The sequence below is a fragment of the Hippocampus bargibanti genome, linkage group LG06 (genome assembly GCF_051943395.1).
Source record: "Hippocampus bargibanti isolate YZ-2025 linkage group LG06, ASM5194339v1, whole genome shotgun sequence".
In the NCBI taxonomy this organism is placed as follows: domain Eukaryota; kingdom Metazoa; phylum Chordata; class Actinopteri; order Syngnathiformes; family Syngnathidae; genus Hippocampus; species Hippocampus bargibanti.
Genome location: NC_142739.1, coordinates 12,085,997 through 12,106,364, shown reverse-complemented (window position 1 = coordinate 12,106,364; position 20,368 = coordinate 12,085,997). Strand labels below are relative to the sequence as shown.

The following is a 20,368-nucleotide window of genomic DNA, read 5'->3' as shown; positions in this document are numbered from 1 at the left end:
TTGGGCCATTTTGAGGCAACATTGGGGGACAATCTCTCACAAAAAAAGAGGCACAACATGGTGACATCCTGTGGCCACCTCCGTTTCCACAGGCTGACAAATTCTTAAATGGCGCTTGGACCCCCTCTGGCGGCTTTTGGGTGTAACACAAGGTTTTCAAAAAACAGTACAGCAAAATACATTGACGTGATGGAAGGACAATGCGACAATGTGTCCTTTTCACCGTCAGTGGGTGGTCCTTTCGTGACGTCACATACGGACTCGTCACCAACTCAAAAACAAGACTTCCTGAATATTCAGCACAAGTCTTAAAACATAAAATATAGCTATATGCGGTGGAATCTTATTAAAATACGCTCAGTAGAAGTCATTTGAAGTGATTTTAAAAATTATGGACACAACTTGTCCGGGGACGTCGGTTGTCCTTTAAAGATGGAAGGAGTTATGCTCAACTACAGGCACTTCCTTGATGCATGGTGAATGTAAGCAGCACTTTCTAACCATTAATAAGCCTTTGGAGAGAAAACTTCACCTTTGCCCCATTGTCATCGCTGGCGGTTGAGTATGTATTAATCATCTGCTGGACATACTAAACAAAAGTAAATACATGTCATATCCTTCCACGATCTAGGCTGTGTATGTTTCTCAAGTATTTGACAGGCACATCTTTTAAAAGTTTCCATCAAATTCTCTTGATCAAGTAACAACAAATGCCTGAATTGAAATAAAATATTTTAAAACGGCAACAGTCCTGGGAAATCTTGTTAAAACAAGGTACATTTAATGCACCTAAAATAGAATAATTTTGGTTAGCACCTTGCAAAAAGACGTGCTCTAATCCAAATGTGGTGGTGACATAAAATGACTTAGTTGGTGAACACTTTAAAAAAAAGAGCGGGATGGGGGTTTAGTTTAGGGATCATTGTGAAAGATTGAATAGGTGTGTGATAAGTAAGCGAATCTTGTTTTGATATAAATACTTTTCAATAATTGAGCTTTTCTGTATCATTCATTTCGGTAAAAGGTTTTACTATAAAATGGTTTACGTTTGTGATACGCCAATCCTTGACCAGGCCAAGTCCATTAAATACAACACAAGCGGGAATATCAACTCATTGATGGAATTGCAGGACGTTTCATTTTTGTGGCGTGACCGGTTTAATTTTGCGATATGGGATGCGTGAATACTTCAAGATAAAAAAAACATAAAAATACGTTTCTGTATACAGTAGTGACTCACGTCGTATCTCGCGGCATACATCCTCGAAGACGCTCCACACCAACAGGAAAAAAAGTCCCCTTGATTCTTGGGAACCTTCTTTGGTTATAAAACAACTTACAAATTACAAAATCAACGTGCGCCTGTGTGTGTGTGATCGTGAAAAGTAGTAAACAAATGAAGTTATGTCCCAGTTAAATGAAACTCGACAGCAACTTCCGTTGGCGAGACTGTTTAGAAACCTGGGAAAAGTGCTTTCCTGACACACCTATTTCTCATGACACGGCCACAAATACCTGCCGCCACTTCCGTAGAAATATGTACGTAGATGTTAACCAATTTGGTAACGATTATACGCCAGTATGTCCACCATGTTGAATGTGTCACATCTACCTGTCAAAGAGTTCAGATAAGTCCATCTATTTTTAAGAGGTCTGACGCGAATTATGAAAATTTGACACGGCCCGCGTAGCTTGTTCAGAAAAAAAGGGGTGGGGGTGAACAGAGGGAGAATGGAGGGCCCCAGGAGGGAAAATGCATCTTGCAGTGGTAGAAAATGTGTCATTTTATTGTTTTCTTGCTGGTAGACCCAGTAGTCGAGTGGTAAGCATGTGACTTCATAGTGCAGGGGTCGTAAGTTCAATTCCAGCTATCCAGCCTTCAGTGTGGAGTTTGCATGTTCTTCCCAGACCTGTGGGGGTTGCTCTGGGTCCTCTGGGTTTCTCCCACATTCTAAAAACATGCATGGCATGCTGATTGAGGAATCCAAATTGATCCTGGGTGGTGCTGTGTGTTCAAATGGTTGTTTGTTTTTATGTGCCCTTTGCATATGTGTTAAGTCTCACGATTTAGTCGCGAGACTCCCAATTTTGACCACAATACTCACTTAAAAGACAACCGATACCATTTTTTTGTTTCCTAACTGACATCAGAAAAATGTTTTATAGCATCTAAAATACCCAAAACACGCACACTGATATTTTTAGTCTAATGCAAAACACCAATAAAAATGACTTAGTGTCCCAAAACTGCCACAAATGAGCTTGAAACTGGGGAGATTCAGAAAGTCCCGCCCTGTTGTTTGTGACGTCACTTTGGGTCACAAAAGGCGTGCTCCAGAATCAAAACAATGGCTTCAGAGAGTTCAGATTCGGAGAAGATGCTTTCTTATTACTCATCCAGTTATGAATATGATTCACATAGTTCTGAAGAGGAAAGCATAAATGTTTGCAATCGATTAAAGAAGTCCTTCTGTATAAATTTGAGCCGTCTGCAAGCGATGAAACCAGTGAAGGAGACTGGACTCCGATGTAGCACCCAGAAAATGCACATGATGGCCTACGAGCTATGTTTCGTCCAGTATATGAAGCCGATTATCAGAGCCGTAAAGCCGCCTGTGATTGGTTAAAATCCGTGGTAAAAGATAGAGGGGTGGGTTTTACGCACACACACAAGGGAGACACCCACACTTCGAACAAGCACACAAATATCAGCTGTTGAGAGGAGAGAGAAAGCTGCAATAGCGCTACAGAGTAAAAAATGACACGGTGGAAAGTGGATGTTTGTCCGATCGGTTTGCTCTACTAATATGGCGACGCTCTCTTTCACCAGGTGAGCTCACAGTTGGCATGCAGTGTGACTAAATGCATCAAACTTCCGCTATCCAAACGCCGAATCGCTAACTGTGGTTAGCTTCCTCGTTCGCCTCCGCTGGTGCACGACTGCTTGCTCCGTTGGAAATGGGCTGATTTGTCCACTTGGAATGTGTGTTAATTCACACCTTCTTTCTGCGTGTAACCGCAATTGGCTGCGACACACAACGATTCACCATCGCGTTATTTATGTAGTTTTCCTTCTAATTTCACGATCAACACATTGTTTTCAGACGATAAAAAGTACCCAAAATGCATTGTTTGTCGCTTTCTCGGTCATGGGCGTTCTGAATGTGACTGTCATGATCTGGTTGGCGACCAACGGGTGGCGCTGTCGGCCCCGCCTGCACCTGCACAGGTGCTGGTCGTCCCGATCAGTGGCAGACTGCCACGTTGGGATTGGCGACCAACGGGTAGCGACGTCAGCCCTGCCTGCAGCCTCGCAGGTGCTGGTCGTTTTAATCAGTGACACTTAAAAGCACTCCCGGCACGACCATCCGGTGTCGGTTCATTATTTGTTGCATGCTTTGTCTGCAATTGCATCCATTGTATGCTGTGCATGTGTTTGTTTAACCTTGGTGGACTTTTACACTTGGTTTTCTTTTGATAGTTTTTTCTGTTCAGATCATTTTGATGTTTTACATTTTGTTCCTGCTGACCTTTATTTTAATACAATTTGTCAAACAACCTCTTGCTCCCTCCTGCCTGCTTTTTTGGATCCTCACCCGCCATCACGACCTCGCAAAACATAACAGTGACATCACTTCGGGCATCGTCATCAACTCGAAAACAAGACTTCATGAATATTCAGCTCGAGTCTTAAAATGTAAAAGATAGCTATAGGCGAATCTTTGTAAAATGTGCTACGTAGAAGTCATTTGAAGTGATTTTACAAATTGTGGACGCAACTTGTCTGGAGGTGTCGGTTGTCCTTTAACAAAGCAACTATTGACACAATAAAGACAGTTCATTTGTAAGGTGAAACAAAAGAAAATGTAAAAAACAAAATACATTTTATACTTATTCAATGTATAAATAATCAATAAAAGCATTTTTGTGTATTATTTACTTCTAATTTAAACTTTTGTAACATTCACATTATATTAACACGCACCTCAGAGTAGCTCGCGTGTACCAAAAATCTCAGGGTTTAGGATTTCTGAAATTTAACATGTATGCTAGTGATTTGCTGGCAATTGGTTCAGGGTGTCCCCTGCCTACTGCCAGAAGACAGCTGGGATATGGCCCTGCACCCCCCCCCCCCCCCACGAACCTAGCGAGGATAAACAGGTGAGAGAATGAATGAATGAATGAATGAATGAATGAATGAATGAATGAATGAATGAATGAATGCCTCATGATGGCCCTAAATGCTTGTAGCTTGTTTGACTTAAATATCAACGGCGTGGACCGATGGTCAACTACAGTAAAACATTTCAAAGCGTGTTCTCTGCTGTAATATTTAGCAATAACCACTAGATGCCGCCCTTCACCAAATAGAATGTCGACCCGAATCTCAGCCTAGTGATAAAGAGCCGCAGAAAGAGGGCTTGGTTTTGTGAGTCTTGGATGATCCACATCCCAACCACTCTGCGACTGGAGAGGCAGTAAACTGGACGTAGAGACGCAGGAACTATCTCAGGAGCATCACTTCGGCTGAGCTTATGTTGGACTCACTCGTTTTACTGTAGCTACTCGGTCGGTCAAAAAACATTCACAAAGGGAGGACAACAAAATGGGACATTCCGCAAACGCATTTTTGTTGGCCGTGCTGTCCTTGTACGCGCGTGGAAACGTCAAGGTAAGACTACGACGCAAAAATATCTTTTTCGATCCAATTTCTTCTTTTTATCTACCCTCATGACTGCAGTGTTAAAATTATTTTCCTCCTGCTGAACGCAATCCAGTTTTATTGCTAACACTCGTACCGAGATTTAATTACTAAATGCATCCTGCAGCTACAAGACTGATGACACAACACATCCACCCACAACTGTGACCGTGCAAAATCCAAAGTGTCGATATGACGACATCGTAGATGATATTTGAACAGTATGGAGAGGTGTCAGTATTTGGCTGGCTGCGTCAAGTACGTAAAAAGGGGGGACTGCATCTGATACGAGAGATGGTGGGAGGGTGCAGATCAAACAGCTTCTCCTTGTCCTGCCATCTGCTCCTGTCATAAGGAATACACACGCTTTTCATTTGGAGAGGATGGCTACATCTTGGCCCTGGAAATGGTCATGCATATTCAATCACCAGTTTGACACTGAAAAGACATTTAAAGGCCGTGGTATGTAAGATACGACTAGGTTCCCCTGCATAGCATTAAAATCAATTCTATGAATACACATTATACTGTCTAGGGCTAAAATAGGAATCCATCTTCATCACTATTCGTAGAGGAGATAGATTAAATGGAGAACTGTCGATCAATGGGCTAACTCGACCTCTCTCCTCTGTCTTCTGCATGTACAGCTGTATGCATTGTGCCTTTATTACCAATGTTTTTTTTTGGTGCATGTTCGTTTTGGGTGTCACTATGAATATTATGCTAGTATTCTTCCAATTACATTTTGGTGAGAATCCACAAATTAACGGTGTGATAAAAAACGAGAATATTTGAAGAAAAAAAGCATTTCTGCATGACTAACTAGTAACCACAATGACAAACACGGTCTTAAATAAATACAAAACTATTTATTCAGATTATGTAGATCAGCATTTATTCACGGTTATTCAGTATTTATTTAAGGTCAATCAAAATTGAGCATTTATCTTTTTCACACAGCCCTTGTTTTAGATTTCATTTGTAATCTAGTTCCTTCAGTTTTTTCATTTGAGAGGAGAATCCACACATTGATCACACTGATTGATTAAAAAAAATCTAGTGAAGTTCTGCACAACTTCATTAAGAGTGGATATAATTTCAACCGCACATCCATTTTTGACACCTGTTATTCTGACCAAAGTTGCAGAGATGGTGAGCATTTTTGACACGCCCCAAAATTTGAAAATTGAAAGCATTTCTTAACTCATTCACTGCCATTCATGAATTTATTCAGGAATTGAAAATATGACGTCAAGCGCCATTCCTGAATTTGTTCGGGTTTTGTTTTTTTCATGCTTGGGCGCCGAAAAAGCGCTCGCCATGGCCTCTGGCAATGTTTTTACCTTTCAACAAGGGGGCAGCATTTCCCTTTTTTCCATGCTAGCGCTTACTTACGACTTTAGCTGTTGTTAAAGCGCTAAATAAAGCAATATGTATGTATTGCATTATATTTTGGACAACCACCCCCATTTCAAGCTCATATAACTCCAAACCCATATAACCTAGGAATTAACTCTTTTTTTTTCTGATGTAAGAAGAGAGTCCAAGGTTTCTGACACTTTATTGAATGTTTACGTCCTAAAACTAAATATTCTGTGGGTCCTGGAATTCAAGTAACAATGACAAAAACCCTGGCACTGGAGTGGACACATTTTTGCATGTCTGGCAATGAATGAATTAAAAAGATATACACTGTATTTATAGTTTGTAAATAATTGTGAATGAATGAAGCCAGCCGCCCCCTTCCGGAGAGGATGTTTTTTTTCATGTTTAAGTGAGCCTGTTACAGTGGGGTGACGTGCCTCATTTCATTATTAAATAATTTCGCGTGTCTAAGAGCCTTAGGGGGATTACCGTGATGCTGAGGAAGATGAGGAGGAGCGCAAATACACAGATTTACCCATGAAGGTTTATATGCTGAAGATTACACCACGAGAGGGTTTGCTAGCTGGATTACTGCGTATTAGTCATTATAGAAGTGTCAGTTTGTCTTGATTTACTCAGTGTGGGGATGAAATGCGTGAATGGGGAAAATTTGCGACAATCTCCCTTTTTGTAGCATGGCATTTCAATGTAATACTGCACTTAGACCTGAAAAATAACTTGCAACGTCTACTGGTACAGTCTCTGGACGAAGTTCATCATTGTTTTGTTGCAGACGCTCCTTGGCCCGGCGGTCATATAAATAATGATCAGTTATGTCTCTAATTAGCTGTCATGGCAGCCTCTCACACAGTGAGCGGCGCTCTTCTTGACATGCAAGGTCATCCCTGAGAAGATGACAAACATGATCACCTTCACGGGTTGTTTGTGAACTTGTGAAAGAAGCATCAAGTTCAACATTGATGGAGAAGGGAAGGAGCTGTCAATGTCAATATGACAGCCTTCACGCAGAGTCATTGAAGTGTATCCATGAATACGATTGATATACTCTTGTTTTGTCTTCTTTTGCTATGATGTGGATGTACATGAAAATGGATCTACCTTCTCGAACAGTGATTCTCAAAATGTGGTACTAATACCATTTCTACTAAGAGTACTGGAGTTCACACTATTTGTACGTGAAAGAATCACTGCCCAAGTACAGTTCATCTTGGATATCACCTGGCAAGATGATTCTGATTCTGATCTGATCTGTATATAAACTTTTTGTACCATATTCTCTGGTGCATTTTCTTCAAATGACCCTGCGCCTTTTATGCAGGTGCGCCTTATATGTGAAGTAATATTGAGCCACAATGTGTCTCGCAACTGCAGTCAGCGAGAACCGACTACACCCCCCCATGGAAGAAGTCGTGTGTAACCTCTACTGTAGCGCCTTATAATGTGGTGTGCCTTATATTTGGAGAAAAAAAATCATTCATTGAAGGTGCACCTTATAGTGCAGTACGCCTTTATGTGAAAAAAGTTTGAAAATACATAATTCATTGGGAGTGCGCCTTATACACCGGAAAATACAGTAATTGTTTTTTGGAATGAAACGATCCGGGCAATATGATGTCATTATCATCACGCCACAAGATTAAACATATCTATTCAATGGGGCAGATTGTTTTCCATTTGTACACTTTTAGCACCATATCATTGTTGGTTTATGAGAATGGGTGAATATCCATCCATCCATCCATCCATCCATCCATCCACTCATCCCTCCCTCACTCCCTCCCCCATCACTCCCTCCCTCAGTCCCTCCCTCTGCAAGATCACTTGAAAACCTTAAAGGACAACAACATAACAAGTTGTGTCCATAATTTGTAAAATGGCTTTAAATGACTTCTACTGAGCGTATTTTACAAAGATTCAACCGCATATAGCTATATTTTACGTTTTAAGACTCGCACTGAATATTCAGGAAGTCTTGTTTTTGAGTTGGTGACGAGTCCGTACGTGACGTCACTGAAGGAACGCCCCTGACCGAACGCCCCTGACCGAAAAAAAGACACATTGTAGCAGTCCTCCCATCACGCCAATGTATTTTGTTGTACTTGTTTGGTCTGAAAACCTCGTGTGGCACCAAAAAGCCACCAGAAGAGGGCAACCAAGCTCCATGGAAGGAAGTTATCAGCCTGTGGAAACGGGCTGACTAATTCCCTACACGGCTTTGTCGCCATTTTCTGCCTCCCTTGGGTGCGACATTAATATATAATAATATAAAATAATATATAATATACAATATATAATAATTTATTTACAATATATAATAATTTATTCCGGGGGCGGCCCGGTAGTCGAGTGGTTAGCACACCGGCTTCACAATGCAGAGGTCTCCCTGTGTGGAGTTTGCATGTTCTCCCCGGACCCGCGTGGGTTTTCTCCGGGTCCTCCGGTTTCCTCCCACACTCCAAAAACATGCATGGCAGGCAGATTGACCACTCCAAATTGTCCCTAGGTGTGAGTGTGACAGTGACTGTTGTATATCTTTGTGTGCCCTGCGATTGGCTGGCAACCAATTCAGGGTGTCCCCCGTCTCGTGCCCGAAGACAACTGAGATAGACTACAGCAACCCCCGCGACCCTAATGACGAATAAGCGGTACGGAAAATGAGATGAGATGAGATGAGAATAATTTATTCTGTGTCATTTTGAGGCATCAGGGGTGGCCCTGATGCCTCAAAATGACACGGAATAAATTATTTAATTGATTGCAAACATGTATGCTTTCTTCTTCAGAAATATTTGAATGATATTCATAACTGGATGTGTAACAAGAAAGAATATTCTCCGAATCTGAAGCCATTGTTTTGATTCTCCAGCAATGCAAGACGTCGTGGCGTGACGTCACGAACTCGGGGCGGGACTTTCTGAAAATGCCCAATTCGCAGCTCCATTTTTTGCAGATTTTGGACACTTTGAGTAATTTTTATTGGTGTTTTGCATTTGAATAAAAATATCATACTGTGTGTTTTGGGTATTTTAGATGCTATAAAACGTTTTTCTGATGTCAGTTAGGAAACAAAAAAGTGACGTCGATTGTCCTTTAACGAAGACAAGATATATAATAACATGGGAGAAGGACATCTGTTCATGGGACACACTTCTTGATTGATCAGTGGGGGTTTAATGTAAAATGCAAATTTCCGCCTTGTGGGACTAAAGGCTTTCTCATTCTGATTCGTCGTTGTTGCTGTGTTGGAATGCTTTTGGCCCATGTTTTCTTCCAGTGCATGAAGTAAATTTGATAGCATGGTTGTGTTGTGTGGAATATCCTGCCTCAACAAACAGAGCTGGAACCATCTCCAGAGTGTTCTCAGCTCAACTTCCTGTTGGTGCGATTGTCAGGTATACCTTGGTGATTTGCATGGATGTTGATTGTACATTGAAGCATCCGAGGAGCCAGAACTGGAACGGAACGTGATGTACCATAAGATAAGAGAAAAGCAATAGCAAGAACATTTTAGACTGGCATGAGATGAAATAAAAAGGAATGAGTCACGTTGTGCAGTCGCTGTGCAATCACTGAGCAACCCCCACAACCTCCATCCTCATCAGCACGAGCAGAATATGCCAGGCTTTACTCGGGAATACACGTACGTACACACTCAACCATCGCCGCGTCATCTGCGTTTCAGTGCAAAAACATGAGAAGATTGGGGTTGGGGTGGGGTGGGTACAAGTAGATTTTTTTTCCCTTACTCTGTCTTACACACAAGCACACACACGGCCCTATCTCGTCACTTAATTAATTTTGGAGCCAAGATTTAATCAGATTCCACTAATGCATTCCTGTGTGCTTGGTACTACTGTATACCCGAGTGACAGTCGGCATCAAAAGCGCCATGTTTTTCAATCACGACTCTTACCTCCTGTCGTATTTTGCTTCCCCTTTAGTTTGAGAGACACACACATACAAATGTAGAGGCTTGGCTTCAACTTGGAGGGTCAGACTAAAGACGCAGCATCTGAAGCACAGCAGCCCTGTTGAGATCTCCCTGCATGGGCTGTTTTTCAAGCATGTATTGTTTCTTGTAATGCCTTGAGAGAGGCTGGCATCCAGTCCAGGCTGGCTACAGCCTCTTGGGTGATGGTACTTGGGTTGTTTTTTTTATTTTCATAAAAATATTTGTGTTTGTTGTTAAATTGGATTGGCCTTTATTAGTCTCGCAGTGGAGAAATTTACATTTCACATGAGCAAAGTTATGAAAGGAAGAGGAAAGGAAAGAAACGGAAAAGGAAAGTAAACAGAAAAGGAAAGTAAAAAAAAACAAATACAGGAGCTGCTGTAAAGGCAGCCAGTCTTGCGGCACCATCTTGAAGTGAAAACAAAAACAAAAAAACAGACTAAAAAATAATGTGACAACACAAAAGATGTAATTCAATGTTAAGCACCCTCTTTGTTGTATGAAGCAGTTCTAGATGAAAGAGGAGAGGATCAAAGCATCTTTTTCACCAGTGGATCAGGGACGTCATGGAATTTGCACGTCTACTACAAGCCAAGTTTTGATCAGTCGCAGCAAGACAGAATATATGTGTGTGAATAAGAGGGACCCAAGTACAAGAGTGATGCTACAGGGAGAAGAGATAAAGAAGGCGGAGAGTGTGGAAAAGAGGTGAAGAAGTGTGTCCAGGCAGGCTGGAATGGCCGGAGAAAAATGTTAGGTGTGATGTGTGAGACAGTGCCACTGAAGAAAATACAGGAAGCAGACCTGGAGGTCAAAGAGGTGAAGATGTTGAGGTTTTCTTTGGGAGTGACCAGGTTGGATAGGATCAGGAATGAGTATATAGAGGGACAACTCATATTCGAGGCTTTGGAGAGAAAGCCAGAGAGGCCAGACTGAAATGGTTTGGACATGTCCAGAGGAGAGAGAGTGACTATATCGGGAGAAGGATGCTGAGCATTGAGCTGCCAGGCAGGAGACCGAGACCGAGAAGAAGACCAAAGAAGAGGTTTATGGATGTTGTCAAAGAAGACATAAAGGTAGCTGGCGTGAGACAAGAGGATGCACAAGCCATGCTTTGAAAGCAAACACGAAGCTGTAGCATCCATTGTTAAAAAGATGGTCTCACATTTCCTGTCCCACCTAAATCCACTTCAATTCCAAGCCGCGACAGTTTCCCATATGCATCGGGTTCTGTGCTGACGTTCCTTTCTTCTCATCGCAGGCTCCTCAAGCCTCCTCATTCCAGCCGCAGACTCTCCAACAGCACCGACCTTTCCACTGAACAGAGCGAGCCTGTGAAAATGCTGCCCATTAGACACGCAAAAAAAACACAATCGCCCCAGAGTTGTCCAGCGATAATAGTCAAATGGCACCAAAATTCCTCCCAATCAAAAACGGTGCTGGCATATTCGTGCTGCCGAAAAGGTGCAACCGCTTAGCACAGTCTCCTCGTTGATTAATGTTGTGGCAAAAAATGCTGAAAACCAATCCGTATCCGTTCCACACGACACACAGCAACACAAGTATATTGCTCACCCAAAAACCTCCCCCAGTAGAAGAAGTAGTTACCCGGGCCAGGGTTGTGGAGAACCTAAATCTATTTCAGCGAAAGCAGGCACAAATGAACATTTTAGTCAAGTTCCATATCTTCCTTGTAAATGTTCTCAAGCAAACAACAGTTTGAATGGCTCATTATGGTCACATGATCACAACAGCTCGATACAGTCTGTAAACAGACTGGTTGGACGACAAAAACGACATGTATGTGGTAAACATAAAAAAAAAACCATTGTTCTGCATCTGGTCATGACTTGGTTAGAAAATAGCCTCAATACCTCTCTGACAGTGTGTCAATCAAAACTGAATTATTGTCTTTGTAATGACCCCCATATATTTTCCAGTCTGGCTTGAAATGTTTGTTTGAGAGAGAGATACAAGGCGAGCCATCCTAATCTCATCCAGCTCTGGAGTCTTGCAGGGCAAAGTTATCAGCAGTGCACAAGGTCTTCCCACCCTGCCGAGCTTCCTGAGGCTTCCGCAGAGCAGTTCATTTCAAGGGCGAAGCGCACTTTTGGTCCCGCAGCAGCCAGCTGGATGTTTTAACGAAGGGCCCTTTGAAAACATCTGCAGTTCAGTGATAACACTTGTCCTCCATGTACCAAAAAGGGGGTGGGGTTGGGCCGCCGTTAAATAGATCGAGGGCAGACTGGAGAGAGAAAGCTTTTGCCTTGGCATTGTGGAGGATTTGAGAGATGAAGGAGGAGTGAGAGACAGACAGAAAGAGAGAGCGAGAGAGAGACGCGAGAGAGAGTGCAAGTGAAGGAGAATGTTATGTGGGTTGCAGGGTGGAGTGCATGTTAATGGAGACCAGCCCTATTTCAGATATAGCAGCTGAAGGAGCAAAGAGATCCATTTTTGTTATGAGTATGTATTCATAGGTGGCCATGAAATGAAAGATAAGGAGAGGGAAACATAAAAAAGGAAAATGTTCCATCCTGTGCTGCAGTGTTTTGGTAATGTGTAATTGGCGGGTTGGAATGTGCTTCCTTATTCTATCTCCAGTTGTTCAAAAAAGACAAGCGTCCCTTTATCGTCGTGTGTACACCACAGCGACTGCTTTATAAAGATGGGCGACAGAAGAGGCTGCATCAATTATTGAAGGCCATGGATAGGACCGAGCGTCTGCTTGTCACACACTCTTTGAGCCGGTCCCTCGCTCCTTGTGCTTCCTGCTCGTTACGTCCTCTGCTAAGCCATTCTCCTGGCGCTCTTCTCCAGACACAGCAGAAAATCCCCTCATCTGTCTTCTCCCTCCCCGGTTTATCTCATTTCACCTCTCTTCCCCTTTTACCTCATCCGTCACAACCGAGGGGTGCTCGTTGCCCCTCCCCCACAGGTGGCCTGTGACATATTTTTCTCTTCTCTCATGCATTCTTTGATTTTGCCTGAATTATTTAACTAGTTAATTCTGCATCAATGGAAGAGGTTAGTTGTTTTTTTGGGTTGTGTCTGTATATTTGTTTGCTTGTTTATTTCAGGTCTGAAACTGCTTATGCATATGTTCCAGACTATAAAGCGCACTGGATTACAAGGCTCACCTTCAACAAATGACATATTTTAAAACTGTTTCCATATATAAGGTGCAATGGATTATAAGACTCATTGTCAGCTTTTGAAAAAATGTAAGGCTTTTAGGTGCGCCTTTTTAGTGCAGAAAATACGGTACTTTAATCAATTAAATTAAATGTATTGGATTGGAATTGCCTTTATTAGTCTCACAGTGGAGACATTTACATTTCACAGCAGCAAAGTGATGAAAGGAATGAAAGTAGAAAAACAAAATACATGAGCTGATGGAAAGGCAACCACTCCCGCGTGTCACGGTTTGCGAGGTGGTGATGGCGGGTTCGGATCCCAAAAAGCAGGCAGGAGGGAGCAGGAGGTTGTTTGACAAATTGTATTAAAATAAAGTCAGCAGGAACAAAATGTAAAACATCAAAATCATCTGAATGGGAAAAATACAAAGTAGCAAAAGAAGACCAAAAGTAAAAGTCCGCCAAGGTTAAACAAACACATACACAATGCATGCAGCAACCAAGCAGCAAACAAACAATGAACCGGCACCGGATGGTCGTGCCGGGTGTCCTTTTAAGTGTCAATGATTAAACGACCAGCACCTGCGAGGCTGCAGGCAGGGCTGACGTCGCTACCCGCTGGTCGCCAATCTGATCGGGACGACCAGCACCTGTGCAGGTGTAGGCGGGGCCGACAGCGCCCCCCGTTGGTCGCCAACCAGATCATGACGGCGCCGTCTTGAAGTCAAAAGAACAAAAACAACTAAATAACAAATATGACAGCACAAAGACAATATGACAACACAAAGACACAGAGAGTCATTCATTCTTAAGCACTTTCTGTACCCTCTTTGTTACATGAAGCAGTTCTAGATGAAAGAGGAGAGGATCAAAGCGTCTTTCCACCAGTGGATCAGGGACATCATGGTGGAACGTGCACGTCAACTACAAGCTAAATGTTGAAAGCAAACATTATTATTATTATTATTATTATTATTATTATTATTATTATTATCATTATTATAAACACGAAGTAAAAAAAGCAGGCAATTACTATTTAATTTATTATTTATATTTTATGTTACTGTATTTTGAAAAAACTGCAATATAACAGCGTTCTGTTAAAGATGCTGTGGCAAAAAAAAAGAGTTTTTTAAAAATATTTTGGGGTAGCCTTTGCAATACTACTACAGTACTACAATGAAGTACAACTGACTACCATCTCCACACTACATTCAGAACCAAAATGGCTTCAAACTGTTTTACTTGAGGATCATTGTCTTATTGAATCACAGCTATTTACACTGGAGAAAACCCCTTCATTCGAGTCGTTTTCGACTGATATGCAAGGCCCATAGATTATTGTGGTCTCTTGCAACATAAACATGCATCCTGCAAAAAGAAAGAGGGTACTTTTTCAGCTTTCAAGAAAGTATTTGTCCCCATTCATTAGCAATTGGCATTAAAAGATAGCTAAACCTCATCTGATTTTTGGTGGTGGCGGTGGAGGGTATACAAGCATCCATTTCAAGCCAATTTCAAGTATAACACCACTATTTTATTTTTATTTTTTGCTTTTCTGCCATCTCAAACATCTAAATGAGACAACATAAAACAACATAAACTACACCACAAAAGGGATTTTGATAGCCAAAATATTGATGTGCACTCTGTATGGTTTTATTGTTCTATGTGTTATGATCTGGTTGGCGACCAACGGGTGGCGCTGTCGGCCCCGCCTGCACCTGCACTGGTGCTGATCGTCCCAATCAGTGGCAGCCTGCCAAGTTCGGATTGGCGACCAACGGGTAGCGCTGTCAGCCCTGCCTGCAGCCTTGCAGGTGCTGGTCGTTACAATTAGTGGCAGTCAAAAGGACTCCCGGCACGACCATTGTGTGCTTTGTATGCAATTGTATGCATTGTGCATTGTGTATTCATTGTATGCTGTGCATGTTTGTTTCACCTCGGCGGACTTTTACTCTTGGTTTTCTTTTGATACTTTGTATTTTTTCTGTTCAGATGATTTTGATGTTTTAGATTTTGTTACCGCTGACTTTATTTTAATACAATTTGTCAAACACTCCTGCGTATTGTTGTTTTCTTGTAAAGTGTCCTTGGGTGTATGTATTATTATTTGACTCAATGAATCAGAATCAGAATCAGAATACCGTTATTCGTCCCGCAATGGGGAAATTTGCAGTCCACAGCAGCAATTGAAGAGGGATGAGGTTGGGGTGGGAGTGAAAGGATAGAAAACAAGATATTCTAAGCATAACAAAATAAAAATGTCAACTGTATACTGTGCAAATGTAGATGTGCAAAAACCGTTCTATAAACAAGACTGTACATAGTGCAGAATCAAGAAATGCATTTAGATATATTGCAACAACCCATATTTACAAGTGTCCAGTTTTTTTTTTTTTTTTCACATGTGATCATTGGGAATTGTGAAGCCTGACAGCAGTCGGGAGGAACGAGCGGCGGTACCTCTCCTTCTTGCAGCGCGGGTGTAATAGTCTCTGGCTAAAGGAGCTACCCAGAGCTGTCAGGATGGGCAGGAGGGGGTGGGAGGGGCTGTCCATCATAGCTTTTAGTTTAGCTAGCGTCCGTCTGTTGCCCACCTCCTCTAGAGAGTCCAGCGAGCAGCCCACGACAGAACTGGCCCGCTTGACAAAGCGCTCCAGTCTTTTTCTGTCCCGGGTGGTGATGCTGCCTGACCAGCAGACAATGCCATAGTGGATGGCTGATGCCACCACAGAGTCATAGAAAGTCTGCAAACACCAATGTAATGCAATGTAATGCAACACCATTATTATTATTATTATTATTATTATTATTATTATTATTATTATTATTATTATTATTATTATTATTATTATTATATGAAGAGAAGCGAAACAATGAGTTCAGCAAGTGTGTGCATGTGTGTGTGTGCGTAAGTCAAAATCACCTTTATTGTCAAATATGCTAATATGCATAACATACTGCACAGATAAAATTACTGTCCTCTCGGACCCAGCGTGCAAGGCACTTATAATGTGGCTAAAAAAAGACAGACAATTGACAACAGACAATACATGTAAATTGTAAATGTAAAGTGAGGTAGTGTCGTTTGTAAAGTGATGTAGTGTATTAATGCAAAAAACAAAAAGGTTGAAGTGAGGTCGTGCAAAAGGAAAGAAAAAAAAGAAAAAATAGAGTTCAGGATGATAGTACAGCGTGTAGTGTGTACTCAGAGTTCGTGAGTGTGGCAGAGGGTAGGGGTAGCGGGGCAGGGCTGGTGCATTGCACGTGCACGTGTCCCCTACAACTTGTAATTTCATGCACACACTTATGCATATTTTTTCTGGTGTGAAATGAAGCAATTACCCTGATACAAGGCCACACAACATGTTGACACGGCATTCTGTTTTCACTTTGCAAACTCTACTGAAGACACACTATTCACTTGACTCAATGCAACCCCACATGTCCCATGCACTACCATCCCTCTACAGATTTGAGACTGGGCATATATCCCCAATTTTTCTCTTACCGAACCTTTTCGCCATTATTCCGTTCTCTCTTTGACAGGAATGTTTACAAGAAAAAACGGGTTTGGGACCAAATAGAGCACCAAACTGAGCGCAACTGAATGTACCACCGGACTCCCCTCCACTCCCTCATACGTCACTTTCTTGTGTCGCGTCGCATTGTGACTGACTCCTTTAGCGTTCTATTGTGAGCAGGCATGTTTATATTGTTCAATCACGATTATAAACAACATACATTGATTACATTGATTAAAATAGGAACAGATACAGACTTGTAAAAGGATTTTTTTATTTTTCAGGGGGCCAAATAGGGAAAATAATCTGATAGCATCTCTGGTATTGTTCAGGGGGCCGGGCTAAATGTGCTGACGGGCCGGAAACGGCCCGCAGGCTGTAGTTTGGTGACCCCTGCAGTAGACATTTAAACAGCTTCTTCCCCCAAGCCATTAACTCTCAAAACAAATATAACCGTATAATGTCTCTTTGCATTTTTTTACTGATGATATTTGTGCAGTGTGTCTACAAATTCATTGTGTGTTCGACATACTTGGCCAATAAAGATGATTCTGATTCTGAAGTAATATTGCGCCACAACATTTCTCGCAACTACTGTCAGCAGCCACCGACTCCATTTCCCCCTGTTGAAGAAGTAGTGCGTGACCCCAGCTTCTACTGTAGAGCCTTATAATGTGGTGTGCCTTATATTTGGAAAACATTTATATATTTCTGTGTTATATTTGGAAAACGTTTTTCATTCATTGGAGGTGTGCCTTTTACGTGGAAAAAGTTTGAAAATACACCATTCATTGGGGGTGCGCCTTATAGTCCGGTGCACCTTATACACTGGAAAATACAATAATTTATTTTCTCTGAGCAGTATGACTTTACTTGGGAAATGGATTTGTTGCTGTGCCATTAGCCAATGTATTCACATCATGACCCAATTCCCAAATTCTGGTGCTCATCCAAATGGGGATTGTCAGCATTTCAATATGCTATGGGATGCACTGGTTACCCATATCAGCTCAATCTGTTAATATGCTAATGAGTTCAGTCACTATTTCGGGAAAAAAAGGGATACAAATGGCTTGTGGGACATTTTTTTCCTGCACATTGAAACCGATTCTGTTCATAACCTTTGTGGACAGAATTTCTAGGCGCAGCCGAAGCGTTGACCGTTTCCATTTTGGTGGCCTCAGTATAGCATCTCTGCTTTTTGCGGATGATGTGGTACTGTTGGGACCTTCAAGTGGAGCTCTATAACTCTCTCTTGAGCGTTTCGCAGCAAAATGTAAAGCGGCTGGGATGAGAATCAGCACCTCCAAATCTGAGACAATGGTTCTTAGTCGGAAAAGGGTGGAGTACCCTCATCGGGTCGGGGAGGAGATTTTGCCTCAAGTGGAGGAGTTTAAGTATCTGGGAGTCTTGTTCACTAATGAGGGTGTAAGGGAGCGAGAGGTCGACAGGCGGATCAGTGCTACGTCTGCTGTGATGCGGACTTTGGATTGGATTGGATTTGCCTTTATTAGTCTCGCAGTGGAGAAATTTACATTTCACAGCAGCAAAGTTATGAAAGAAATGAAAGTAGAAAAGCAAAACACAGGAGCTGCTGGAAAGGCAGCCACTCTCGCGGTGCTGTCTTGAAGTCAAAAGAACAAAAAAAACTAAATAACAAATAACATGACAACACAAAGACACAGAGAGACATTCATTCTTAAGCACTTTCCGAACCCTCTTTGTTACATAAAGCAGTTCCAGATGAAAGAGGAGAGGATCAAAGCGTCTCTTCACCAGTGGATCAGGGACATCATGGTGGAATGTGCACGTCGACTACAAGCTAAATGTTGAAAGCAAACACGCAGCTGTAGCATCCATTGATGAAAAGAGATTGTCTCACATCTCCTGTCCCCCATAAATCTGCTTCAATTCCATCCCGCGACAGTTCCATATACGCATCGGCGCCCTGCGCTGACGCTCCTTCCTTCTTATCACGGGCTCCTCAAGCCATGTATCCATCCAGCCGCAGACTGTCCAACAGCACCGACCTTCCACTGAACAAAGCGGGGCTGTGAAGATGCTGCCCATTACAGGCGCCAAAAACCACAATGGCCCCTTTGGTGTCCAGCGATGACAGTCGAATGGCACCGACATTCCTCCCATTCAAAAACAGTATTGGCATATTCATGCTGCCGAAAAGGCGCAACCGCTCAGCACAGTCTCCTCCTTGATGAATGTCGTGGCCAAAAATGCTGAAAAACAATTCGTATCCGTTCCACACGGCGCACAACAACACAAAGTGACAAAAGAAAACACAAAAACAACAAAAAAAGCAAGGCTCGTCAGAGCACTTGCTGACCGCTGCCTACTCGAGGGCCATCTTGGACTTTGTACCGATCTGTCGTGGTGAAGAAGGAGCTGAGCCAAAAAACAAAGCTCTCAATCTACGTCCCAACCCTCATCTATGGTCACGAGCTATGGGTTGTGTCCGAAAGAACGAGATCCCGGATGTAAACGGCCGAAATAAGCTTTCTCCGTAGTGTGTCCGCGCTCTCCCTTAGAGATAAGGTGAGAAGCTCGGTCATCCGGGAGGGGCTCAAAATCGATTCGTTTCTCCTCCACATCGAGAGGAGCCAGATAAGGTGGCTCGGGCATCTGACGCCTCCCTGGTGAAGTGTTCCGAGCATGCCCCACTGGCAGGAGACCCCGGGGACGACCCAGGACGCGCTGGAGAGACTATGTCTCCCAGCTGGCCTGGGAACGCCTCGGGATCCGCCAGGACGAGTTAGAAGAAGTGGCTGGGGAGAGGGAAGTCTGGGCTTCCCTACTGAAGCTGCTGCCCCCTCCACCCGACCCCGGATAAGCGGCAGAAGATGGATGGATGGGCATTGAAACCAATTCCTTTTTAGTGGTGCTTTTCGGTGAAAATTCTATTGTTTTCAGACAACAAGGGGAAAAATGCCTTCCTCTCTCTTGAGTCTCAATGTTCCCACAGTAATTGACACTGTGGCCAGTGAGACAGAGCTTCGAGCAGTTGACCCTCCGTGTTTTTCACATACTTTGCACAGATGGAACCCTGTGTCCAAAGTCAAAATTCTAACCTTTTTTTCTGTACATCAGCGGTTCTTAAGCACTGCAAGTGAGCCAGGCCACAACACCCCTTTGGGCAAGCATGGAAACTAAGATTTATACAGGCCATCTGCCTTTGGACGGTGAGTATATGCCCTGCGGTCAGCAGTTAATCATAGGATGAACAGTATACAAGCGAAAAACAATTCACACTCACATAACGGTCTGTATTTTCATGGTCAGTGCAAGTCAAGCCAAGTCTCATTCCATATGGAGCTGTGTTAGACTGGGTGTTTTTTTATTTGTATTTGTTTTTTTATATTTTTGCGAATGCACATAAGCCAGCGCTGGAGGGCACATTTAAAAATGATTCAAAGGTGAAAGGTTGTGAGAAGCAAGCCAGCTACATTCTTGGCCAAGTCCTCTCATTCCTTTTAAATGCAGTGTATGATTTATTTGGAAATGCATTGCATACTAATCATTAAAATGTAGTCAATAGATGTCTGGGTCAAGCAGGATTAATCATTTTAGTTGAGCCTCATTATTCCAAGAATTCTGGAGGGTCTATTGCACCAAATCTTCTAAATTCTAATAACTAATGATGACACGGTTGTGA

At 42.6% G+C, this 20,368-nt stretch overlaps 2 protein-coding genes across 2 annotated transcripts in view; one reads left to right on the top strand and one right to left on the bottom strand.

Moving 5' to 3' along the window:
• The window catches only part of st14 (ST14 transmembrane serine protease matriptase), a 36,749-nt gene extending 35,249 nt beyond the window's left edge, over positions 1–1,500 (bottom strand). Inside the window, exon 1 of the mRNA XM_088998352.1 lies at positions 1,241–1,500. Coding sequence (XP_088854478.1) covers positions 1,241–1,261 — 21 coding nt within the window. The 5' untranslated portion in view covers positions 1,262–1,500. The remainder of the gene's footprint in view (positions 1–1,240) is intronic.
• Positions 1,501–4,437: 2,937 nt separating this feature from the next.
• The window catches only part of aplp1 (amyloid beta precursor like protein 1), a 59,238-nt gene continuing 43,307 nt past the window's right edge, over positions 4,438–20,368 (top strand). The window contains exon 1 of the mRNA XM_088998296.1: positions 4,438–4,672. Coding sequence (XP_088854422.1) covers positions 4,607–4,672 — 66 coding nt within the window. The 5' untranslated portion in view covers positions 4,438–4,606. The remainder of the gene's footprint in view (positions 4,673–20,368) is intronic.